A 27555-nucleotide genomic window follows, 5' to 3' on the forward strand; every position below is an offset into this window, starting at 1 on the left:
CTTTAGGAGTTCTCCTTATAACACTATCCGATTCTAACACTCTTGTGTGGGACTGTGTTTTGATGTTGTTGAATTTAAGATCAAATGTAAATCAAAATAAAATGTACTGTAGTGTCCATGTGCTTGGCCACTTTATGTGCATGGGCAATTGTGTGTGTGTGTGTGTGTGTGTGTCACAGTGTGTGTGTGTGTGTGTGTGTGTGTGTGTGTGTGTGAAGTCTGTGAACTGGGTCAACACACCAGTATTGGGGGGGGGGGGGGGGGGGGGTATGTTATGGGGGTTGAGGTTGGGTTCACAGGTTCAATCAATGCCCCCTCAGTGCTTACATACGTCACTTCCTGTATGGGCGGATCTAAGGAGAGGTGGTTCTAAAGCTGCTTGAAGGGAAAAAAGATTTCCCCAGTACTTACTGTAACGTGTCCAGTGTGAGCAGGGCTATTTGCCCCCTATTTCTTGTTTTACCCCGTGCCTATTTACTTTCTAGAATCCTGTTTTTATTGGGATAGACGTTGATTTAATTGGACAACGTCCGCGTGAGACTTTGGAGAGATTTCCCGTTTTGAGAAGACTAGAAGTAAGATCCAGGGACCAGCGGACCCCCCCTCCTCAACAACACAGTTTTACCGTCCCCGCTGTTTCTTTTCTTTTAAAGACGGATACTTTGTTGCCGCAGATGTCACTGTGAATCCAGAGATAAAACAGCCTTTCGGACACCACTACGGTAAGTTGCTTGCAGTGAATAATAACATAATAAACAGCCCATCATGTTCCACGGCCATTCGGAACACAACGAGAACGACAAAGAGAGGATGATGACTGCATCTTTGGGTGTGGATATACGTTATGCACGACAGTTACTTTTGCCAGTTCTCCCCTCGATGACTGTTGATTAATGTTTCGTATAAACTTCTCCTAATATGGTGTCTTGGTGTTTATGCTTTCTGAGAACGTGCGCGTTTTCTCCCCGGAACCCTCTGTTGGTTCTGAAGAAAAACCTAGGCCTTCGTCCTGCTTTATATGACCGGAGGGGCAGTATAAAAGTGTTTCTAACACGGAATGAAACAGTTTCAGCATTGTTTCTAAATGTTGTTTCCGTTCATCACGAATTCACGATCAATACAACTTAGTTGTTGGGAATGTAGTCGATGTACGTTTTCTTTTGAACACTGGGGTTTTAAAGTTTCCACTTTTCAGCTAAATCAGATAAGCTGCAATCATTATAAATTGCATTAAGTAAAGAGAATCAGTAGGTATTTGGGTAATGGCCACTTTCCCTGGGGAATTTGAACATGCTTTATTTGTATAAATTGGATTTCTGTAGGTGAACCATTCTCAGACCTGAATTAGCTTACAAATTGATTTTCCTCCTTGGACATTTAAGGTATAATCTCCCAGTATATTTAGGGGGTATACATTAAAAACACGTGGGCCTAGTTAGTAGAATATCGTGGTTTATTCTAAATTGGCAGGAAATTGAGACGGGTCTGTCTAGCACAGACAGATAAGACTTTAGTATCAACCAGATTATAGTTAGCCTGTCCAGGCTAAGTAAAATCTTGGGAGTTTTGCTGTTGCTGCATGGAACTAAAGGAGAATGCTGCACAGGTCTGGGCTCACTTTTTAATTCCTTCACGTTCCCTGTAAATCTGAGCTTCCAGAATCTAGTGCTAGTATATTTGTTATGATGAATTGAACATGGTGGACCCTATTGTAAACTTTGCTTTATGGTGTCATCCACAGTTAACAGTTGTGCTTGAAATGTACTGTAATTCTCTAATCTGTTAATAAATACTTAATCAATCAAACCAGTAAAGTACAAAGTAGCCTAAATCTTAAGCTTGCTTGTAATAAAAAAATCAAGTTGAAAGACGTCCAATTAGAGCAGACTCCTTTTATAAACAAATATATAAACTTGTCTGCCCAAACAGGGATTATGGGTCACATAAACTGTGGTTGAGATTAACCTTAAATCCAGGACACCTCGTAGGAGACCAGGATGGTTAACCAGAGGCTCTTTGTTGATCCTTGCCCACAGCCATGATTCAGACCAGCTCACTGTGCAGAATGTAAGCCTGACAAGATAGGTCTTGCCTGCCTACCTCACCCACTTCGAACCCTGTAGCCCGAGGGTGTGTTTTCTTCCTCTGTCTCTCTTGTTAGCTGAGCTAAGGAGAAGCAACCGGCAAGACGTCCAGCTCACTAGCTGCTGGGAATGATTTGTTGAACTGTGTGAAAACAGTAATCCGCATTCTCCCTCCTCCACTCATGCTTGCCAAGTTTTTGCCGCAAATCTTAAGTTAGTCACAGGGGGGCCACAGTGACTCGGTTTAATTAGTAGACTGTCAGTACTTATAGATAGACGACTCTGTAATAATATGGCAACCGCGCTATATCAAGGCACATACTGTAGTTCTTTGATCGTATACAACAACACATGTGGATCACACATACAGTAAAAAGCCTCAGTGTTTATTTAGGGTCCGTGTTTACACACTCTGAGGTAAACTGACACTGAGGATTATTGCAGTGTACCTATAGACTACATAGCTTTCTTCTTTGGCAGGGGGAGATGTTGTGTGAGATACCAAGAAGCCTGGTATGTCACATCTTACTAGATTCTCTTATCAAGTCAGTCCCACAATCTCACTGAGTCACTTCCCTTAGTTACATTGTTTTGGTGTTGGAACCGGTACAGTGAGAGAGGCGGTCAGACTCGGCCTCCTAAAGTTGTCTGCTGTAGTCAATAGTAGGGTATGTCTTTTGCACACACTGACACAGTATGAGTCAGCCTGGCTGTAATGGACCAGAGTGAGTGGTGCAATGGAATATTGGTGATGCATAGCCCCGCCCCTTCGTGTTCCTTGTGTTGGAGCCTGAAATGGATAGATCTGAAACTAAGAATAATATAGGACTATCTATAGCTGTGTGTAATGCCAAGAAGAGGACTGCAGAGTTAGGATACCGGTATATCAAATACAAAAAGCCTAGAATACTATTAGTAACGTCGTGTTGAATTAAGTTGCTTGTTAAAAACATTCCACCACAGCAACGACGAGTATTGCGCTGGTGGTTAGGAGGGAATGCGTTATCTCATCTCCCCAAGGATGGTTAGTGATTGGTATCTCCTCCCATGCAGCCCCCATTAGGGAGACAAGTTCCAGGCAAAGAGCATATTATGTCAAGTTTATAACTTTACAAAATGGTTACAATTCATTATTCATCCCATCTCATCTGTTCAGATTCAGAATCTTTACAAGTTGAGCAAGGCTAAACTTTACTACATACAGGGACATGGACATCCATACTTGCATTTTATAGATATACTGTGTAACATTTTCAATTAAACAAAAGTCATTTTTGATATAATCTTTCACTGGTATATTTTCCACTAACCATTCCACATATGTTTTTTTCACAACTTTAACTGAAAACACTGTATTTGTGAGTGTTTGCCCTGGCACTCACGCTAAAATGACACAGGCACGGGACATCTATTATTTATTTTGACGGTAATAAATGCCGTTTCTGATGTTACATTCCAAAATATCCACTGCGGCTAGGACCCTGCAGCATATCTTTTTGAGCAGTTGACAAACACTGTAAAGACTGATCTGGAATGAAACAAAAAGTCAGTGTTTTTATTTGTGGTGATTGGGCTTAAAAACACAAGAAAAGGAGACATGACAGCACTAATAGCACAATATAATGAAACTTTTCTATATCGGTTAAATGACAAAACGGCAACACATGAAAGTAGTCATAATAAAGCCGGGCATTCCTGTGTTTAGGTTGGATTTCCTTTTAACGTGTTGTGTTCATAGATAAAGCGAGTTCCTCTTCCTGATCCATCCACAAGCCATTAAGGAAAAGAGGGCCCGGGGTTTGGCTTGCTTTAATTAAGGAAATGGATGCAGGGTCCTGCCAGGCTGCTCAGGGAGCTAATGGACAGAAAGTGGACTGTGACTTCCAACAGCAGGTGGGGGCTGGCAGGCAGGCTGGTTGTTTGAAGGCGAGATGGGGGAAGGGAGTCCATCAGATTTTTATGGAACCGCCCAGCATTAACAATGTGGACTTGTTTTGAATGGTTCCCTGTGCATTCACATCTCATGATACTTGGGGAAGCTGTGCTGTGCTTCATCATCGGCTTTGAGTTTAAGTGTATGTTCCATTTGAGTGTATACAGGAATCTGGCTTGTTGAACTAAACATTAATAATATATACACTACAAAATATAGGCTTCAGGTTTGATGTTTACTATACATTTATGACTTCTTGTTTAGTTCAATGAATTGAGCAAAATTATGCTTCTCTCAGTGTTGTTCATCAGGTCGATGTGGTTGTATTCTGAACATAGTGACAGGAAGGCTATGTTGGTGGATTATGTGATATTGTGGTGCCCCACTCTCCACAAATAGGAGGTAGTACGTGCAGCGGCGCATGTCACATAATGTGTCTCGATTAATCTGGACCTCTGATTGGCTGTCATGCTCTTTCATTTCCATTTAAGGCATTATGTTTATCCAGACTAGTGACTTAAACTAAATGCAAATGTATAATGTGATGGACTCCTAGCGTGTCAATGTCAATGATACAAGTGACAGCAGAATTGAGCCCTCAGGGACAGACAAGTGTATAACTGGCTATTATTGGTAGAATGTGTGTCTGTCGGCGTGAAAAAGCTCTGAACTGTAATATATTAAAAAATATATATATATATAATAAATAATAGTTTGCTTTTGTGGTTAAATGAGTATTTCTGGTGACTGGTAAAAGTCTAAACTGTTAAAACCTACTAGAAGAAAACAAAAGCTGGCTAATACAGCTTGAGTGGAATGTAGAAGAGAGTAATGGAGTACTACTGACAACTTAATTTGCTATTTTGTGGCTTTTGGGTCGGCACCAATCATACTCTGAAGAAGTCTTTTGAACACACCAGTTCCCTTTTATGTGGACTATTTAAAGCTGCCCTCTTTAACTTTCATCATGTCCTACCAGAGATTGGAACCCAGGTTCCCTGTGCAAGTGCTGAAACCTTTACCCCAAGCATGCCTGCTTGCTCAGGGGAGATTTTGTCAGTACCACAGGATCAGCAGGGAGACCAAATACAACTGACCGTGTTAATTATGCAAGGGATAATTTATGGCCAGCCGGTCATTGTTGAGAATTAAAACCTGACAGGGTGATTAGGCACCGACGTGTAAATTATCCCGCTTATTACACAGCTACTCAATAAATTAATTCATTGACCCAAAACAAAAAGAAGTATTTCCTTGCTCACGGTAATGCAAGTATTCCAGTATTGCACTGGGCTGACACGGTCGCCTCGGAAAACAAAGAAGTGACAGTATTGATCAAATAGAATACATTTTCGGTTGCTGTCGCCCATTTCTCGCTTTGAGAACATTGAGAGATCGGCTCGTGAAGCAATGGAGTACGGACATTACCGCGATTGACTGCAAACAGATAAGTGCAAAATGATTAGCTTATGAGCTATTTTGGGTGAATTTCTCTTCTGGGCCGACGTGTGCCAATGCGTGATGTATCCGCCACGCGTGTGTAACATATCTGCCGCGTGAGTGGTCCTAGCCAATCAACATGATGAGAGTCCTGTAGCAGAATTAGTTGTTGACAACATGACATGGTTGTTACACTAAAAATTGTGGTCCATAAAAGCATAAAAGTCTCAGTGAACGCTGTCTGAGGCGTGGAGCACACGTGTTCAGTCCTGTCCAATGAACACGATGACTGAACATTGAACAAACATTTTGCCAAATGTAATATAAGATGGGCTAGTCTGCTATACAGTTTGGTCAAAATAACATTTTATAAAAATTACAGTGTAGCTTTATGAGGTTTCAAGAGTCTTTAAACACATAAATGACTGTAAAAATTCAATGTATGTACGTGTGAAACTACTAGAACACAGCCATTTATTGTTTGTTGTCTAGGGCTGAATATCTGTGCGGCTTAGCATGGTTAACCACCCACTCACATGAAACGGAGAAGTTGTTGAGGCAACCCTGTGGTGGTGGTTGTGTTCTCATGCATGTAGCATGCATGCATTAAGTGGTGGGAAAGCAGCTTGAGCAAGCAACATTCATATTCAGTCATATTACAATATAGACTAATCATTCCTGTGTGAATTATTGGTTGTCTATACTACATAGTGGTGAATTGTAGATGTTGAACATTATTGGGTGTTGGTCTGACTCTAACTCGAAAGCAGAGCTTTGTTAATTATTACCTGATATGCCACAATACAGCTGTGTTTAGCTGCACCTTGAGCAAACAGTTATGGTGGTTGCACACTGGACGCGTTTTTCAGAAAACCGATGGAGAAACGCTGCTTAAAAATCCAAATTCGGTATGTGGAGACCTTTAGTCTGTTCAAAACCTTGTGGACTTCAGCAACAGGTCAATGACTACGTAGAAAATACTACCGCAAAGTAGGTCAGAAATGGTTGCCAAACTCTGATATATGGAGCCCCTGATTGTATATTTAAGTTCTTCGAGTTTGAGATGTGACATAACGTCCTCCACCCAGCGTTTGTGAGTGTCTTGTCTGTGATGAGATGAATGCCCTGCCTCATCTCCTGTTTTCAAGTGTCAGAGGCAGAGCCCACTACAATCAGGGAAAATCCCAACACCGTTTTAGATGCAGAAGTTATGGCCGTTTCTTTGTCAGCAGAGCCTAGACAGTAGACACCATCAATAGCTGACTAACTTGGATTATTTAAACCTCAGTCTTGTGAACCATATAAACTGTCAGGTCTCTTAACTGTTGTTATATTATCAATACTAATAGTATGCAGGTGTCCTTTTAGGCTCGGAGGACACCTCATTCAGACATATTTACAACAACTTGTGATCCAATTCAGAATACACATGTGAGAATAAAACTGACATTTAAAATAATAAAACGGGAATCTAAATTGCATTTCCGTCAAGTTTTTTTTACTTTATGAAAAGACATGGGTAGGGAATTTTGTTTGTTTTTATATTTCAATAATATGGTCCATTCCTCCTCTGTTGTGAGGTTTAGACAGACCACATTCTAATGGTTTCCCAGCACTCTGTTTCACCACAGATACCAGACCAAAATAATGTCTCTAGCACTAAAGTTTGTAGGCGGAGGGACATCACACAAGGGGTGAATTCTTTGCAAGGCAACTAGCTATGTTCTCAGTGGAATGTGCTTGGTGAATTTACATAACAGAGAGCATGCCACTGGTCCTCAAGGCATGCCTTCTTCAGACTGTAGATTGAATCAAAATGTCTGACCTGTCTGCAGGCAGCAGACCATGACAAGAAGACACTGTTGGGTTGAATTACCCCTGGCGCTCCCCAGCGGCAGCTGTCTCCGAGATTATTGATGATCCTTTTGTCTGATCCTGTAAATCAACAATTTACAACATTCCTATGTATGTTCACTATGGACTATGCTCTCTAATTTGCATTAACCCAACGTGACTCCGACCCTCATTGTTGTCATGTAATCAAAAGTGTTGAAATGGCTATTGATTCCAGCTATGTTACTAATAGTTTATCGTTTCCCTTTCACCACGTAAGCCCTATACTTTGTTGACTGGGATCCCCCAGGAGTGTATACTTGGTACCCTCCTTTTTCGCCTAAATGCCAAATCTCCCGTCTATTTTCTTCAAATGTTCACCTAACAAGCCCAGAATCTGGATGCTAGGATTCGTATAGTTAATGGCTGTTCATATTTTTGGTTAAAATTTGTTGCAAATTGTCCAGCTGGTACAGATCTAATTGGAACATGACTATGTTATACAATAGAAGACTGTTTAATATTAATTGAAGTATCCACCACTTCATGCATTATTTAGTACCACACTACAGCATGCACGTATTCATATCTGCATGTTGGTCAACATAGAAGTGACTCACTTCTATGTTATTAACCCCTTCTAGCGTGTGTGTTTGTGTGCGTTATCTGCCTTGCAGAGAATCTTTGATTAATACTAAACTTAAAAAACGTCTGGTGTACAGTATAATGGTGGCTGTAGTATAAATGAAAGATTGGATTCCAGACAGTAAGAGCTTACAAACGCAGAGCATGTCTGGCTGTCGTCTTGTTAGACCTGACCATACAAAGCCATGGTGCTGCAAAGTTGATCCACACTACTCTAAATATTAGTCTCAGCAGTACCACCAATGTGTCATGCTGACTACCTCATAGTCCACTGTTACTGTCTGACAGCAATTCTTGGCAGGGGTCGGCATCAGAGAAAAAGCATTATGATGACCAATATGCTGTAACTGAGTTGACTCATTGAGACATGAACCATTAATCAATAAGATTAAACTCATGTACTATTTAGAATGGACAAATGTCTGTGACTCACTTAGGGGCCCAAATGAACACCCACTGCACTAGTAAGCACCAACATTTTGTCTTTGGTGAGTGTGAGTAAATTATGGAGACCTGTCAGTCTGGCTGGTTTGTAAAAAAAATATTTCCTACACGCACTGTAGAGGTTTGCTCTTTGCTGACACAATCTAGATCTGCTGTGCTGCCTCCTCTTCCTTCCTCTTCATAACAGTCCTGGGCTAGGCAGCCTATCAGTGGATGGAAATGAGAACTCGGCTTCACTATTACACCTAGGAGGTCTGTAGTCTGAACATACCTAGAATAAGACATCTGCCTGGCTGCTATCTGACTTATGTGGAGCAGGCACAGATGCCAAGGTTGGTCTTGCACTAAAATGTCAAGAAGACTGACACCACCTAAACCCCCCCCCTCCCCCTCCTCAACAGAGCAAGACCTTAAAGTCAGGAGAGCGATTGCATGGAGGGAGGGCTCTGAATGGCAGTGTGTGGAAGTCCAACCTCATGCAGTTGGGGCTTAAATGTTTCTCAGGTTGGGGTCTCTACCCTCTACCTATTCAACGGGGGCCTCCCATAATTAGAACGGGGCTGGCTGGTCACTGCCATCATCACCGGCACAGACAGTAAAAACCACCTGGCAACACACTGTCATCGATCATGAGGGCGTCCCCCTCCTTGTGGACGTACTAAAGAAAGATGCTGCGGAAAGAGTAACAGAGAATCGAGATGACTGGAGACGCAAGCTGCATCTTACATTTGTGCGGGGTTAACTTTCACATTAAACTAACTGACTGTTTCCCCTGATTCACAGCTTCTTTTGAAACTGATATGACCCCCCCAACCCCCTCCCCCCCACACACACCATACCATGGCTTCTTGCCAGGTTATCTCATGGTTTTCCATGAATGCCCAGCGGATTTTCCCAACCGTTAAATGAGACGGGCAGCTCCAGCTGTATGGCGGTGAAAGTTCCCAGAGAAATGTATCTCACTGGGAGTGTTAAGGTCTCTGAAACAGAACATGTAGCCTGAAAGAGACATCTATCTGGGCATAGAGGGGTGAATCAATTGTGTGTGTGTGTGTGACACTTGCACATTCGGATACAGGATGGCAAAGAGGTTGAGGTTGGGCACACGCAGTCTATTATCTGGGCGCTGCTTCTAACCACTCAAAATATTTAAAGCTACTAGTGATGCTTTCAGTTATTGTTCCTGCTAGGATAGGATGTTGGTATCAGAATTCTGGCCGGCAAATGTGGCTCTGCCACTTGTTTGGTTCAAGTCCTCTCAATGGTTACATATTGGTTATGCATTTTACAGGTACAGATCACAGCCATTACATTATTGAGAGCAAACGGGAAAAATGTAATCATTTTAAAGTGATATGTTGTCAAATATAGTAGCTATATGAAAGGGTTTCATACACAACTTAAACTTAGGCTACATGACTGCTATTTTTTACTTTTCGTGTCAAGGTTCTGCATCCGTACCATGGTACCATGGCTGCAGTGCTGAACTGACTTTTTTGCCATAGAATTGCTTATCAGTTGTGGAAGCAGCACTGTAGATTTAGTTTGTTTCTGTTGAGTGAGTGATATCTCCTCTTAACGGTCACAGAGTTTCTACTACGTTCATTCAACTGTCACTGGTGACTTGAAGTTTGATGACCCTACTGTGATCTAATAATCGAAGTAAGAGGATTTTGAATCCATATAATGCACTGAAACTGATGATAATAATTCATCTGAGAGCAAACATCTGTTTTGACTTCTTACACCATAAATGATGACATCCCCTCAGTTCTACCCGACTCTCATTCTGACAGTTCTCTGCAATTTGTTGCCGTGTGCAGGATGACACTCTGAGCTGTAATCTTTAAGTGTCTCTTAAGGAATGTGGTGGTACACAGACGATCATTACAGCTGTTTGTCAGGGTTGAATTCTCTGGAAATGCTCCCACTTCATTCTGAACTCGATTCAGTCTAGTTTTTGTGTTGATTTAGTTTGTTGGGAAAATGTTGTTTAATGAGGTTATTTTTTCACTTTTGCGTAAGTGTCTTAATTGACACTGAGCTTGATACAACCTTGTTTAATCCATATAATTACTGCCTTGTGGATTGTTACAAAATCAGTGTTGTCTTACGTCTTACGACAATAAGGTAATTGTTTTTACCAGCTGCGAAGCAGACTGGGCTACATTCTATCGAGTTGGTAGTGCGACTTATCTTCTCATTGGCTGCCATATTGACCTATTTGTAATTGGCTGTCTCGTCTCTAGGCAACCACACACTTTTTGCCTCTAGCCGACCTCAGCCAATGGGATAGGAAGTGGAACATCCCATAGTCTGCACCAGAGCCTTAGATATAGACAGTTACGCAAACTGCGTTCACTTCATGGGGCCAGTCCAATTGCGGCTCTCCTACATATACTTCTATTGAGAATGGGGACAACCAACTGGGACAAGTCCTGGACCGGAAGTAGGCAGAAATGCATTGGACTCAGACAACAGCCCAGCTTTAATGATCTTAAATCCCTTTATTTTAGATTGTTTTGTAATAATAGTACTGTACAACATAAACATTAAAGAGACTTTAGTTACTGTACAATACTTTAAAACAGTTGGCATGTTGCACACATGCTTAAAATAGCTCTTATTTGCGCCGCCTCGTTGAAAACAACCAAATGGACCCATAACAAACAGTCCATTTGTACAGGTAAGTTTATTTTGAGAAAAGGGTCCTTTGGTTCCATTAAGGCTACACTCACAGTTACAGAGTTACCTGGACACATTCCGTTGTATCCACACATAAATGCTGATAGACAGATATTTACATTTCATAGCACAATTCTGGAGATATAAGGCAGCAGCTGGTTATTAATTCATAATGTATGAATTCTTGTTTGCCTTTCTTTGATGTTACTTTTTAGTGCAATGAGGCCTCCCCACCTGCTTACATTAGTATAAATTTTAAGATGCCATTAAAGGGCCACTTCACCCCTTTTGCAACCAGATCTTATTTTAATGATGTTTGGGAGACAAGAAACACTTTCCTGGAGTTTTTATGTGGGTAATATGTGTTTTTAGATATTATAGTATTTCAAATTGTCTGTGATGTCACAGACACTGGTCTCACTTAAGTGCCTTGCAGAGACGAACGTAATCGACGCAAGAATACATACGCAACGCAGGGTGAGAGAAATTTCTCCCTTGCGTTGCGTCAGTTACGTGATCCGTCTCGTTCCGTCGGGTTGAGATCTGATCCCGAGCCTACGCAACCATATTGCTTGCGTTGTGTACCTTGCGTCGAGGACACCCTGCTCACCTGGAGGCAGCAGAGAGCAAGAAGGCTTTTCCTCCTCTGCTCGACCGCTCTTGAAAGATGACAACCCTTCCGCCGGCACATTGAGTTGTAAACGTAAACACGATCGGCATGGATATATCACATTGGAAGTTAAACAGGACAACATGACATCAGCGTTCGAAGCAATGCTTTGCAAACTCGTCGGTGATTATCAGGCCCTAGCTGGACTGACGTTATGTCCAGTGGGCAATGGGCCGCCCAAAGAATGGGCCGCCCCCATTGCTTCAATATGTTTTTGGGCCAAATGTTAGCCCTTTGACCCAGTCCAGCCCTGCTTTACAGAAGAAAACTCAGCGGAATTAGAGCGGAGAGAGTGTGTGTGTGTCTCCTAATCCTATGCTTCCATTTGGTGACAATTTGACCGTTTACAGACGCGACCAACAAACCGTGTTTTCCGTTGCTGATGATCATCCACTAGCGGCTTCCTTTGACAATGAATGGTAGACTGCAATCTGCCTGTGTGAACGCAATGATTAATTGATTACAGCACTAGCAAAAGACGCAAAAGTTTGTCGTGGTGTGAGCTTGTGGATCGGCAGTGGTATATAGCCTACTTCGATTGATGATATAGTGTAAAACTCATTATATACAGTTATAACTACATCTCAACTCACTTCACAGTGCACCAAAGCATTATGGATTATGGTCATTGTAGTAATCCAGCAATCCAGTCAAACCCTAGTCAAACACACAAACTACATAATATTTGTGGCCATAGAGTGCAAATTTCAAACTATTATCTACTACAAATACTATTAACATTGAGTGACTGGAGTTTCTTCCAGCGGTGAAATGTCCCTTTAATCTAACAAGATGTTGTACATAGAAGATAAAACCTTGATTAGGCTTTCTTTTTAGCATAAGTTTAACCTGGCATGACATACTTTTACCCTTTTGAGAGCTATTTAACATTTCTGACGCTATCCTGTTGCACCACCATTATGATTAGCATCACTGACTAGGGGTGTGTTCACACTTCACAGGATGTTGTAGACTATTTGTTTACTAGAACTCTGTGCCGTTTCACTCGATACAAGTGACACCTCTCAATATAGCGTGAATATACATACGCCAGCATCAGACTTGTTACTTGCTTGTAATATTGCATTGATCTCCTCAAGGCAATCAAGTGTTCCTACCTACCCCACACAACTTCTTACAGACAGTGTGATACATATCAGTGAGACTCTTAGGAGAGCTCAGTTTGGAGATGGCCTTTAGGCCCTATATATTCTCACAGGATGTGGTTGATTTATAGAGGCGTATACCCTCTGACCCACTGCTGTGCTGGTATTTCCGATGCCTCTGCAACGTTCTCACAAAGCACAGCTTAGGAAATGATATCAAGTTGTACCAGAAGCTAGTGCTTAATTACATGTAAAAACTATGAGCCAAATGGATGCAGTTGCAGTAGTTAAACATTATGTTATAATTTAGCTATTGAAAAATAGCAGATCTACAAGCTCATAGCGCGCCACCGAGTGGCGCGCTACGAGCTTGTAGGTCTGCTATTTTTGAAAAATCATGAAAATATTTATTTCAGAAAACTGGAGGATTATTTAAAATTTTAAAGTTGCAAAAAAAAAAGAAAAAAAAAATCATCGTCCAAACTAGAGGTCAGCCTATTTTGAGTGAATCGAGTCACCACTCACCACACAGCTGTTGACTTAGCTTCAGTCAACACCGCCCGGCTGGGTTTGTGTATCATACCGGGGCAGTGCGAAAGAACTGCAGTAAGCTGCTAACTCTCAGGTTTGGGCAGGCAGTCGACGGAAATGTGTCACCGAGGGTGAGGGGAATCACAGGGAATGAATAGGAGGAGGGGGGAGGCATGAAGCAGCCTGACCAAATAAGGGACCACACACACACACACACACACACACACACACACACACACACACACACACACACACACACACACACACACACACACACACACACACACACACACACAGAGCTTTCTGTTTTCTGTTACGCGGTGTCCTTCACAAGACAAGACCTAGCTTAATAGGAATGTTGGCCCACCATTAAATCTGTCATTAAGCTGTTGTCACGCCAAACAGACTATTTCCATAGACGAGATTCAAGAATGAAACAAAAGCAGCATGCCTTGAAATAAGCAATATGATTTACAATAGACATAATTGGGTGACATGTTTACTTATTATTTATCATCCTGATCCACGCTTTAATGACTGTATGATCAGGAGGCAACATAAGACTGTCACTTCTTAAAGAAGTCACTATAGTTTTTCACTGTTGTGCTTAGTGCTAATCGTTTGACAACTTCAAGTTCCAACCGAACCTAGTGTAGTCAGTGTCCCTATTTTGGGCATGGTTTTAAAGGTGAATATTTTCAAAAGAATTCAGAAGTAGAAAACCAACAGTTTCAGATGTGCTATTTACGTTATTTGTCATACGACAAAGTATATAGGGATACAATGGTTAATGTAAATGTACTTCTCTTTAGTTTATCTGGAATAATTTGCAGACTTTATTTTGAAACCCGAATGAAGATCTCCTCTTGTGATACCGTCTAGTTCTAGTTAGGAGTGCAGACTCAGAGCAGCACTGGGACTGTCTCCAAAAGCCGTCAGAAAATAATGTACTGTGGTTTGTGGTAGCGGTGTCTGGACATAGCATAATAGTTCCTCCATATTTGGAAATAGAGTTTGAGCTGGTCCTCCTCTCAGTCATCAAATGGCATCTTGGACATGTTGCAACTTTGGTACAGCAACAGTCTTCCTCTGGGTATTTCATGGGAGCGTAGAACTCAACCTCAGTATGCTATATGTCTCAAAAGGTATCGAAAGCAGGGGAACTTAATCATTTTTAAAGATGTGTGAAAAGTCTTTAAATATTTATATAAAATCAATTGAGTCTGACTTTGACATCTGTTAAAGAAATTCTAACCCTGTGAGGTTAATGCATCTTACAGATGCATTACAAAAACCTGAGGAATATAAACGCATGCATATACAGGACACACACACACACACGCACACACACACACACTAACACACACACTCAAGAAAGAGCATTACCATAGTAACACTGGGCCTGGTTCCTGTTTACATGTTGTTTACTGATACCTGCTGTGAGTGAGGAAGCTGCTCATCCAGGAATCACGTTAACATCAAACATGTGACCGCAGTTCCATTATTGAGGCTGTTTGTCTGTAGTGGGCTATTATTAATACTGTGAGATGCTGCAATTTGAACTGCAGTCCTGTAGATGGGCTTATTGTTTGTTTTGTAACAATGGCAATCTAGGAATTGTATCTTTATTCTACTTCTGCATTCATTGTAAATGGAATGAGTGGTTTTGTTGTTTTGTTTTGACTAACCCTATTGTGCTTTTTTTGTGTCTTTGTACAGATGGATTTCCGGTTACTTTTGATATCGACATTATTATCAGTCCTTCATAACAGCAGGGCACAACAAGGTAAGATGCAGAACACATTATAATATGATGCATTTCTTTACTGACATCAAAACACCACATCAATTTGTTACAATGATTGGTACTTCCTGCTCTTGATTTGTGTCACATCATCCTCTTTCGAGCTTCTCATTCCTGTGTCTGCTGAAATCAGGATGAGATACTGTACATGTAGACCTACTATATATTCTTCTTAACATGCTATTCATTTGTGAAGTGAAGCTTGTTTATTTACCAGGGCAATAGAGCGCCAAAGTCCTGACGTCACTCGCTCATCCCCTGGTTTTGCCTGGTTCAGGGAAGTAATTTCTCTATGGAGAATAACATGGGGTCATCTTAAAATCGTTTCATATAAGCATTGTGGTCCAAAAATAAACAAGCTGTCTCTGCATTATTGTCAGGGAGGTGTCTCTGTAATCTGTATCGAAAATGTAACTAATTCGGTAGCAGTAACAATGGCGTTTTCTCTCAGTCAGTTGATTCTTCATATCCGTGAAAACGGCCGGGATGACACGTTTATTTTTCAAACAGTTCTTATATGAGGCGATCCAAAATCCCCCTATGGGGATTACAATGCAAATAAAAAGTACATGAACCCGTGGATTTGCGCCCTCTACCGATATTGACGTCGGACTTCGGTGCTCTATATTGATTAACTTTATCGGTTGCTTTTGTGCTATGAGATCAGAACGTTGTGTTCTCAACACATTTCTTAAGTTAATTTCGAGCACTTCTTATTGTTGAGTGGAACATTTTCCTGTTAGCAATGCAACACTTTGTAATAGCATTCACTCTGGCACTTCAGATTATTATAATACTATATGCCTGAATATACTGTTACTTGTTCTGCCTTGGGCTATAGCATGCGCAGACCACTCATTATTACACTTTTCCATTTGGCTTTTTCCTAACCATGATACCTACTGTATGCTGTAAACTATGGTACCATACTATCACTTACTCAATTATAGTTTTTTATGACAATACTTTTTTTTTTTTTTACAAGATCACATAATTTCTTGGAAATACTGCCTGAAGCATGACTCATTTATTTTCAATTGGAAGGTAGCCCATAGCTCCATACCATGTTTCACTGCCAGCAAAAAAAAGACTAAGTGAAGTGAGTGCTTACTTAAACCCTCTATAGGCCTACTTGGTAAACGGACATGAGTTGAAACTGTACTTGGTTCGCTGTTTTTCACTCTGCACCAAATCTCATTGTCAAAAATAGCCAATGTACAAGCCCACAACACGTTGCAACATGACACGTTGCGAACTTGTAGACAAGCAAATTTTGGCGAACATTCCCCTCAGAATACTGTAGGGAGGGAAGCAGGGGTTCAAGTGGTTAATACTACTGTTTCCACAGGTGCATTAATTGTTTGTGTATTCATTTCAGAGGGGAGTATCTGCATCAAGGCAAATGCACAGTCATGTGGGGAATGTATCCAGGTCTCTGAAACATGTGGATGGTGCACAGACGAAGTGAGTTACATTGTTAAAGCTGACATTTAACTATTTTATCATTGGTGTGATCGTTATTTTGTCTGAGTGATGTGTTTTCTCTGAGGTGGTTATTACTGTATATTATATATAGAGCAGTGGTATCAGTGCTGTCTAAAGCCCAAACTGCACCAATGATACTCCATGCAACTTCTTGCAACTGCCATTATCCGCAATGGCAGTTGCAAGGAGTTGCATTGGTGTGGTTGACCTTAAAACCGTTTTGTTGCAAGGAGTTGCGACTAGTTGCAAGGAGTAAAAAAAAAAGAGAAAATAGCTGATCTACAATTTTGTATGTATCTTTTGGATACTGTATTATTTGTGTTTTGAAAGTCAGAAACTGTAATGCAATAAAACCTCTAATTTACCAAAGCCCAATGTGGTTGTTTTTATAAATGTGGAATAAATTTACGCTTAATAATCGTGAAACCGTAGTTTTTTTTAACTGTAGGCCTATATATCGTATCCCTACTCAGCAGACTGGTGGTAATCCATCTGCAAAGATTGTTTAACTGGTAAAGTTGTTTTATCATTATGACTGCATTATACCATGGGATATAATTGAACTGAATTGCTTTTCTACAGAAACACTAACAGTATTTCATTTAATTTGAACTTAAATCTAGTGTTGAATGTTGATGAATGTTTGATGCCGAGGAGAAAAAGGATTCTTCAGGTCATGTGGTGTCCTGGGAATCAGGCCGTTTTGACTCTGTGCATTGTCTCAGGCTCTCTGTGCCTTGTGGGCTATCATGTGCATTCAATCTATACAGATAATTAACCTTATTGGTCATCTGTTTCTCTTTATGCTTGTTGTCCGAGAATAATGAATTGCATATAATTGATGTTGGATCCAGGAGTAGCATCTGTAGAATATTTGTGACTCTATCCTTGTTTAAATTTTCAAATAATAGAATGGAAAGGATTTGTTTAAAGAATGGAAACGTCATAGAGACAGAGTCAGTGAATTGGAGAACTATCCTGCCTTCTTTCTTGGCTTTTCCTGCAGGCTCAAAGTATGAAAGAATCCTAGTTACCCTTTGTAAAATGTCAGCTGAAGTGATTTAAAAATAAATCCAGGAACGGTTATTCCCTCTTTTTGATCAGATGGTTTAAATTCCTGACAAACCATGTGATGACCAGTGTCCTTTGTCGGTTTAAAACCTTCGGTTTTACACATTATTCGTTATTCCTTCCATCTAAATTCTGAGACGCTGCTGTAATGTGACGGTGACCAATGATCTCCACTGACTTTGAACACTTTCTTTTTGTTTTGTTCCTGCTCTTCTTCCTCCCTTACAACAGAATTTCCTCAACCAGGGCGAGTCGAAGTCAGCCCGATGTGACGACCTGGCATCCCTGAAAAAAAGGACCTGCAACGTGACCATGATCGAGAACCCACGCGGCAGCAAGGTTGTTGACAAGGACATTCCTGTCACCAACCGCAAGAAGGACGTGGCCGAGAAACTAGACCCTGAACAGATCACCCAGATCCAGCCTCAGAAGCTCACCCTCACACTCAGATCTGGTAAAGAATAATCTTTATCAGTCCCTTTGCGGACATTTGGCAGCAGAAAGTAATCATTACCAATAAGAACAATAATGGTAATGCTAATAGTAACATTGACAGCTAGGCATGTTTCCACCCAACAGCAAAATACCAATCCCATGGGAAATAGAGGACAGTAGAGGCGGAATATAGAGTGAGCTAAAAGTTAAATAAGATGGTTAAAGGAGAATTCCATGCTAGAAGGCTTTCTTACCTTTATGTGTAGTTGTTACGTCCCCACCAAAGAGGTCCAGGTGTTATTTTGTGCAAAAGTGAATTATTGGCTATCTCCCCTACCATAAGCCCTCAATGAATTGCATTGAATTCAATGGGGCTATGGGGTGTTGTGCTAATTCGCTTATTTCCATCGCTCAAAAATCAATCAATTTTGTATATATCCTCTCTTCATAATGTAAATAGTATCCCAAGCGGCACACTTTACTAATTATTTCGATAGAAATAAGCTAATTAGCACAAAAACCCAACCCCCATTGAGGGCTTATATTTAGGGGGAATAGCCAATAATGCACTTTTGCACAAAATTACACCTGGACCTCTTTGTTGGGGACGTAACAACTACAAATAAAGGTAAGAAAGCCTTCTAGCATGGAATTCTCCTTTAAATGCTTTATACAGGTCATAGACATACGGCGTAGAGATCATTTGGATAATGATAGACTTTCTGCACGTTTTTGAACATGTTTTTCCACACCGGAGTATTAAAGCAAAATACAAAAGGCTGGGTGTTTTGGGACGAACAAGGAAAAGAACAAATCTGTAAATAAAAAAACTTTAATTTTAATATGACTTTTAGTACAAAATCAAAGCAAACAATTATTCGAAAGAGAGAAGCAGTAGTAGTTAGTCGAGCTTGTGGAAAGGAGATATGTCTGACTCGGTATAGTATACTAATAATAGTATACTGTGATATTGTTCCACCAGGTGAGCCTCAGACCTTCAATCTGAAGTTCAAGCGTGCTGAGGACTACCCCATCGACCTGTACTACTTGATGGACCTGTCCTTCTCCATGAAGGACGATCTGGAGAACGTCAAGAACCTGGGAACCGACCTCAAGAGGGAAATGCAGGAGATCACCTCTGACTTCAGGATCGGTAGGAGTAACTCAAACTCATGTTTAAATGGTTTCAAGAAATGAAATGGGATGATTTTTTTTAATCAAGAAATGTAATCATACAGCCTCCTAGTTCAAAGTATGTGACGGCCAGAAATCACTGATACACAATGAACGTTCTCTATACATAAAGACTGATGATTGCATTTCTATGTAACCTGTTTTCACCCCAGCATCAATTCCACCAGGGGAGATGTCTCCTACAGTACAGTACAGTACAGTACAGTACAGTACAGTACAGTACAGTACAGTACAGTACAGTACAGTACAGTACAGTACAGTACAGTACAGTACAGTACAGTACAGTACCTCGCAAACACAGTAGCTCAGCCTCTGAAAACACAGTCCTTGTTGTCCTTAGGGTTCGGCTCCTTTGTGGAGAAGACGGTGATGCCGTACATCAGCACAACGCCCACCAGGCTCCTCAACCCCTGCACAGGCAACCAGAACTGCACCAGTCCCTTCAGCTACAAGAACGTCCTGAGCCTCACCAAGGAGGGAGACGAGTTCAACAAGCTGGTCAGTCAGCAGCAGATCTCGGGGAACCTGGACTCTCCTGAGGGAGGCTTTGACGCCATCATGCAGGTGGCTGTCTGTGAGGTGAGAAGGATTTAGTTACACACTGGAGTATAGTCGGTTGAACTGCATTAGCTAAGGAACACAGTGGCCCTTTGAAACGAAAATATCTGTTTGTCGGACTTCAATTCTAAATTAAGCGTCTGTCTGTCTCTGCCCTGTTAGAAACAAATCGGCTGGAGGAATGTGACTCGCCTGCTGGTGTTCTCCACTGACGCTGGTTTCCACTTCGCTGGAGATGGCAAGCTGGGTGGCATCGTCCTGCCCAACGATGGCAAATGTCACCTGGAGAACAACGTGTACACCATGAGCCACTACTATGTATGTGTTTCATACCAGAGTATAGTTTTTGTAACCAAAAATGTATTGCATATTATTGAATGGACACTTAAGTTCTTCATGATTTCGGTGTTTCCACTGGTGTTATTTGTATACGTTGAGTATTTGCTTGTTCCCATATTGATTTAGTTATTTTCATTTAATTCTTTTTAAATAAAAGGACTACCCCTCTATTGCACACTTGGTGCAGAAGCTGAGTGACCACAACATCCAGACAATCTTTGCCGTCACAGAGGAGTTCCAGCCCGTTTACAAGGTAAAGCTGTCGTCTTTCTGAAGAACTTGTTTGCCACTCTTGAGACTTCATAGTGATCCAATGATTATAGCCTTGTGTGATATTCCAAAGAATTTGATGTGATCAACATTCATGTCTTGTTCCTGACAGGAGTTGAAGAATCTCATCCCCAAGTCGGCTGTGGGAACTCTGTCCTCCAACTCCAGTAACGTCATCAAGCTCATTATAGATGCTTACAATGTGAGTTGATCAGTAGTGTGTTCACATGTTCAAGGAACATGTATACTATAGCACTTTTCTAAACAAAGTTACAAAGACCTTTACAGAACATGTTAAAAATAGCAAGATGGCATTCTACACTGAAATCAAAAGGCATGGCTTGTTATACACGCTATGCTCCTTAGCGTCAATGGTAACTGCAGGGAATGCATGAACCTGACCACAGGATGCTGCTAATGCTACCTTCTGCAGAACTGGTCCATTGATAAATACGCAACTACCAATGGATTTTCCTCACAGTGGAACAACTTGTAAGATAAAGTTGAATTCAAAAGGTTTTTTTTAACCCATTGTGGGCGGGAACCCCTTTTGGTGTTAGCATTATGTTATGCTTTAGCTATTGAAAAATAGCAGATCTACAAGCTCATAGCGCGCCACCGAGTGGCGCGCTACGAGCTTGTAGGTCTGCTATTTTTGAAAAATCGAAGAACGACTGACATAGAAACAGCTTTTTCAGAAAACTGTCAGGATGTAGAAGACATTTTTAGAATCTGATCTCAGGTCAAAATGGGTTAAACCAAGAGGAGTCGTGGTGAGCAGCATTAACCTGTCTCCTCTGTGTTCTAGTCTCTGTCGTCTGAAGTGATCCTAGAGAATGGCAGGCTGCCTGAAGGAGTCTCCATCACATACAAGGCCATCTGTAAGAACGGTGTGGTGGGGACCGGGGAAAATGGGAGGAAGTGCTCAAACATCTCCATCGGAGATGAGGTATTACTATTAATTCATCTTAACAGAAATAATCTGAAGAATTTATGATTGCGTAGTAGCACTGTTTGAAATGGATAGTAATGGCACTTTAATCTTCCTCTCTTCCTCAGGTGCACTTTGAGATTTCAGTGGAGTCCCAGAAGTGTCCGTCTCATGGCAAACCGGAGATAATTAAGATCAAGCCCCTGGGATTCACTGAGGAGGTGGAGATTGTGCTCAAGTTCATCTGCGACTGTGACTGCTCCAAAGGAGGAGAGACCAACAGTCAGAAATGCCACGAAGGCAACGGAACCTTTGAATGTGGAGCTTGCAAGTAAGAATGAAGGAAACGTATCACTATTATGTTCCACTGATCAAAGCATGACTCCCCATTGATCTGGAAAGATGATAGGACCACCTGACCACATTCCTTGAAATAGACAGACCGACTGAATCCTGGTTAAAGCTGCCTTAGAGCTATCTTTGTAGATTGGTTTTATATTGTGCATATAATATAAGTATAACTTTGATTCCTCTGCCATTCATTCTATAATGGGGAACGTGAGGCTACATTCCCTTGTATATATTTAAGGTTATTTTGTTCTGGTCTGCTCTATGTTCTCGTATTTAACTTAATTTGACATTGTTCTTTTAGGTGTAACGAGGGGCGTATTGGCAGGCTGTGTGAGTGCAGTAAGGACGAGGTGAGGACGGAGGATCTGGATGCCAACTGCCGCAAAGACAACGGCACAGATATCTGCAGCAACAATGGAGACTGTGTCTGTGGCACCTGTGAGTGCAAGAAACGAGACAACCCAGCCGAGATCTACAGTGGAAAGTACTGCGAGTGTGACAACTTCAACTGTGACCGCTCCAACAACAAGCTCTGTGGAGGTGAGCCTTCTGGACTGCTTTGTGTGAATGTGAATCTTTTTTTTTATACATGGTTTGCTTTGCAACACTACTCACCTCTGCTTGTGTCTCCCCTCTCTCAGGACATGGACGCTGTGATTGCAGGGTGTGCATCTGTGATGCCAACTACACCGGAAGTGCCTGTGACTGTTCCCTGGACCAGTCCACCTGTGTGGCCAGCAATGGACAGATCTGCAATGGCCGTGGGATCTGTGACTGTGGCGCCTGCAAGTGCACCAACCCCAAGTTCCAGGGCACCACCTGTGAGATCTGTCCCACCTGCCCTGGAGTCTGCACGGAGCACAAGTGAGTTTTCCATATCCTGTCAGATTGGATGACATTTTACAGATTATTTCCATTTCACTGGCTATATTTCTTATGTTACAGAATGCACAAAGCAGTTTTCAGTAAAATATAAATGGGAAATTACATTTTGAGTGGCCACAATATATAAACCACCAGCTCAGTGGCCTTGTGTGGTCCACCTGGAGATTTGGAGATCAGGGGTTCAATTGCGCTTGACAACGTGTCACAAAAACGATGTTCAGGTTCCCGTATCCAGCATTATTGGTACATGTTCCACTGCTTTCCCCTCCGTCCCTCTGCACTAAAGACATTGCCTATCAATGCTGTTGTGTGCATAAACTGTACAGATGGATTTGTTTTTACGTCCAGATACGGATACCCCAGGGCAGATCTGCCCTCCCGCAGGCTGTTTACTGGGTTTACTGATATCTTGTTACTTCAATTAAAAATATAAATATGTTTATATATATATAAATACATTTACATATTTCTCTTTCCACAGGGACTGTGTGCAGTGCCGGGCGTTTGAGGCTGGTGAGAAGAAGGACACATGCCAGCGAGACTGCAGCTACTTCAACCTGATCAAGGTGAATGACCGCGACAAGCTTCCCCAGCCCACCGACCAGAGCTTCCCCCTGACACACTGTAAGGAGCGCGACGCCAATGACTGCTGGTTCTACTACACCTACGCCGTCCGGAACGATACCACCAAGGAGGTCTTCGTGGTGGAAATGCTGGGTGAGTGTCGCTGCCGGTGCCAAGGCATTATGGGAAATATAGGCATGTTTGACGCAAGCAGATTGTAAACTTAGTTATATACTCGGCGATACCGCATTGGATGTTGCTGCTTATTGAAGGGACGTGTCAACGGTGCCGCATACCAAAAACACCTTATCATACTTAGATGATAATCGTAATGATTATAAAACAGAAAAACGTTTGTAGTCTCAGGTACGTACAACTCAGGTATATTTCTTGCAGTGGAATCATGGCTAACCGCCCTGGGTGGCGTTGACATATGACCACAGTGGCCAATCCGACATCTATGTATTTACGTCTGTGGATTTCAAGTATATACATGTGACATTTCCAGACATCGTAGATGATGCAAATGATGCGTGTTCGTTCCCTGTGTGAGGATGCTGTTTGCTCGCTCTGTGTCTTTCAGAGTGTCCGGCGGGCCCTGACATCATCCCCATTGTGGCGGGTGTAGTAGCAGGCATTGTGCTTATTGGTCTAGCCCTGCTGCTGATCTGGAAGCTGCTCATGATCATCCATGACCGCAGAGAGTTTGCCAAGTTTGAGAAGGAGAAGATGAACGCCAAGTGGGACACAGTAAGTCACTGATACCTGTATATAACCATTAACACTGACTGAGGATGGTAAAGCTTCATACATGTAGGTCTGGCAATTACAGAAAATGCATTGACAATTATTAGAACAAATTGCTGGTAAAACTAATGTCAATTGTAATTCTGTGTTGTAAATGTTGGTCTCCAAAACACACAAACTATTATCTGAATATAATATATAATACCTATAGTCAAAAATGCAATATGATCAGCAATAAATATTTATAACTGGGACGTCATTTTGTAGTGCTACGTTACGTCCGGGTCCAAGTGGCACCAGCTCCCGTCCGCAACTCCGCATCTCATTGTAAATAGAATATCTAAACGCGTGAATCTTTTTACAATGACGTTATTTTTCAGAAAGGAAGCCATTGAGGGTTAAAATGGGTCTTAATGCTTCCAACTCGAGTAGAATTATTAATGTTTTGTACAAGTGTCCATGACAAAGAAAATATATGATGTGGAGACAATAAAGACTATTATTATCATTATTATTGAAGGTGGTAACAGTCCATTTGCTCAGTACAATATTTCGGGTGCATATTTAGAATGTGTGCAGGGTTGAGTATGTTGAATCTAGTTTGCAATTAATGAGGATTTAGTTGACACAATGAAATAAAATGGCGATAGTATTCCGTGTGGGGCAGACGGCCTGTCACAGCCAGATTTGGGAGAGCAGCAGCTTTGTTGTTGCGAGGAAAGCGGTAAAATGAGACTTCCGTGGTTGTTTTCGTCTCAGATTTAGTCCGACGGAGCGTCACAGTATAGCTCTATGGGGACACAAGCGACACAAAAGTAGGACCCGGAAGTATCTCTGGAGGTCTAGAAATGAAATAGAGTTTTAAACAAATTGTAAAATTGTGTTAAAGACGCATTCAGGGGATGTGAATGTTTCTGATGAGCTCAGTATCCCCCTGCTGTTCTCATGAACAGAAAGACAACCTCAGCTCTTTCCTACTGTACTGTTTGGTCTCCATCTGTTGAGGGAGTGGCTTGTTCCCTTCCCCATGGCTGCCAGTACTGCCCCTCACTGTCAAAATGACAGCACTGCATATCCATAAAAGGCAAGGAAGTGTGCATGTGTTTGGGGGCAGTGCAGAGGCCACCACCACTGCTGTGTATGAGATCTCCCTAGCAGCTCAACCGGATGGCCATGCAGCAAACTGAGACGGATTCCAGTTCAACAGTGGCTCACATTCATAAATATGACTCAAGTAGATTCCTTAGGCATTTTGCTTCTTATATCCTTTTCTCCCTCTCATGCTCATTTCCTCTTAAAGGACCACTTCACCACTTTTCAACTTCTCTTCCTATAATTGGTCCTAACTAATGTTCATGATAAAATACCACAATTTTTTTCTACTCAGTCTGTGTCTCATAGGAAGGCTGTGGGCAGTTCAGAAACCCGTCCACCAGTGACATCATCGATGGTGAATCCAAGCTAATAGAAACGGCAGGCTTTCTTTTCCTGAAAAGTTGCAATGCAAAAGTTGAAGCCACCGTTCTCACGATAATACACATCTAAATATATTTTAAAACAAATCTTGTTTAAAAAAAAATCTGCCTAATGATGATGTCACTGGTGGAAGGGTGTCCGAACTGCCCAAAGCCCTCCTATGAGACACAGACTGAGTAGGAAAAAAGTGAGGACCAATTATATGAAGAGATGTTGAAAAGTGGTGAAGTGGTCCTTTAGCTTGAGCTCATATCTTATTCATTGTTTTATTTGTTCTTCCATCTGGTCACCTGTATAAAACAGATCTTATATCCTAATGAGACTTCCCAGGAAAAGGAACATTTTCCAACTTGTTCTGTCTTTTCCTATTAACCGTCTTTTTCTTTCTATGCTGTTTCTGTCTTTCCTTGACATTCTCCACTATAGCAAGGGAATCCCATTTACAAGAGCCCCATTAATAAGTTCCAGAATCCCAGCTATGGGAATAAAGCTGCTGCCCTATAAGACAAAGTTTGTATTGTCTCCGTGTGTGTCCTGCACACAGAGTCCTGCATGTACTCGACTGCTGGAGTGTTTAATATCTGTGTGAATTTGCATAGATTTACAGTGTCCAGTCCACACCCACACTAATAAAGTCAATCAAAACAAGTTTGGGTAATGGATGAGAGTCTGTTTTTTTTTTTTTGGAGGAGGGTAGACATTAGGTTTTACTTTGATTAACATTGAAATCAAAGCTTTGATAACTGTGTGCTGTGTTTTTGATAACGGTGTGTTTCATTAGCCTCGCATGGCCAGACTAATATCACTGCGTAGATATTGGTCTGGAACTTCAGTGTGAAAGATTTATTTCCAAAGGACTGTTACAAACAGACTCCAACACAGCAAAGATAGTCTCACTTTGAATAGTGAGCTCTGATTGGTCACCCACAACTCTTTCCTGTGGCAGATTTGTCTGGTTTCCAGGCTAGTGTTTCATTACAATAAGCTACATTCTGCTTGAGGTGATATTTTACATCAAAGTAATGCAATGTAGGTAGTCTTTACTAGTCAGTCAAATAATCAATTGTTTGCACTGTATAATATCAGCCAGGAACGTTACATACCATCTAAGTAACATGTTGACTACATGCAGTATTTATATATTTGACATACAACATAACGTATTTGCTAACAAGTCATCTATAACATGTAGTTGACATGTTAGAAAAATACACATTGTAATTTGTAATGTGTATGGTCTTTTTATTGGACTGGAACTCATCCTTCCTTAGTAAAGCCTGTACTTAAAAATCACTTCTGTCAGACTGCGTGTGAACTAAGTAGTGCTAAACACACCCTGCTGAATTGCTTTTGAAAACGTGCAGATTAAGCTACGTTATGGTTTGATGAGTGTTGTGGTGTGCCATATCTAATCACATTACTCAACATTCACATTTAACTCATTATCCTTTTCCCACTCTCTCCCTCTCCATCTCTTCAGGGTGAGAATCCCATTTACAAGAGTGCCGTAACGACTGTCGTCAATCCAAAGTACGAGGGCAAATGATGGAGCTTCCTCTTCGTCATGACAACACTGTATGCAAAAGAATATGGGGATGGGAGGGAGGAGGTCTGGGTGGGGGGACATTATGGGGGGGGGGGGGGGGGCAGTTTTTTTTTTAAAGGTCTCACTGTTTTGTTTTTGATGTTTCACCAAATGATAGCATTGCATTTTGCCACTATTTCCTTATGTTTTACTAACTTTTTTTTTTCTATGCATCATTTGGAAGCTGTACAGTCTGTATACATGTGGGCTTTTTATTGTCATTTTTCCTTCATTTATTTTCTCTCTGTGGATGTTGAGAGAATGTTTGAAACTTGTTTTCTGCCACAGGACTGGCAAGGTAAACCGGAAGCCTAGTTTGTGCCTTTCTTTAAGAACCTTCGAGCCATTGTTGTATTTTGTTGAAGGTTGAATTGGAAGTCAATGTGGGACAGGAAATGGTGAGTTCTATTCCAAAATGCTTTATTTCCATTTTGGGGAAGAAAAATGTTTAAGCACAAGCTCTTGTCAAACATTTTTGTAGTTCGTAAG

At 41.4% G+C, this 27555-nt stretch overlaps 1 protein-coding gene across 2 annotated transcripts; it reads left to right on the top strand.

The window, feature by feature from the left end:
• The first annotated feature begins 375 nt into the window (after positions 1–375).
• Positions 376–27094, top strand: LOC306912515 (integrin beta-1-like). Of its 2 annotated transcripts, XM_079488803.1 has the most exons (17): positions 376–722; positions 15091–15157; positions 16554–16639; positions 17963–18185; positions 19149–19319; positions 19701–19939; positions 20081–20236; positions 20415–20510; positions 20640–20729; positions 21336–21476; positions 21587–21789; positions 22111–22349; positions 22451–22673; positions 23176–23411; positions 23842–24008; positions 25908–25991; positions 26962–27067. In XM_079488803.1, exons 2-16 carry the CDS (start codon positions 15091–15093, stop codon positions 25983–25985), a joined length of 2415 nt encoding a protein of 804 aa, XP_079344929.1. In that variant the 5' UTR covers positions 376–722; the 3' UTR covers positions 25986–25991; positions 26962–27067. The 2 variants fall into 2 exon arrangements, with proteins under 2 accessions (XP_079344929.1, XP_079344930.1); XM_079488804.1 differs by lacking the exon at positions 25908–25991 and having other exon boundaries at positions 378–722; positions 26962–27094.
• The last annotated feature ends 461 nt before the right edge of the window (positions 27095–27555 follow it).

Source organism: Electrona antarctica (assembly GCF_951216825.1).
Source record: "Electrona antarctica genome assembly, chromosome: 19".
NCBI classification, from domain to species: domain Eukaryota; kingdom Metazoa; phylum Chordata; class Actinopteri; order Myctophiformes; family Myctophidae; genus Electrona; species Electrona antarctica.

What these genes read in the sequence shown, in the direction of transcription:
- LOC306912515 (XM_079488803.1), top strand. Translation starts at nt 15,091, where the DNA reads ATGGATTTCCGGTTACTTTTGATATCGACATTATTATCAGTCCTTCAT. An exon ending in GGAGTCTGCACGGAGCACAA is followed by an intron (nt 22,674 to 23,175) that starts GTGAGTTTTCCA and finishes CTCTTTCCACAG; the next exon opens with GGACTGTGTGCAGTGCCGGG. An exon ending in TGAACGCCAAGTGGGACACA is followed by an intron (nt 24,009 to 25,907) that starts GTAAGTCACTGA and finishes TCTCCACTATAG; the next exon opens with CAAGGGAATCCCATTTACAA.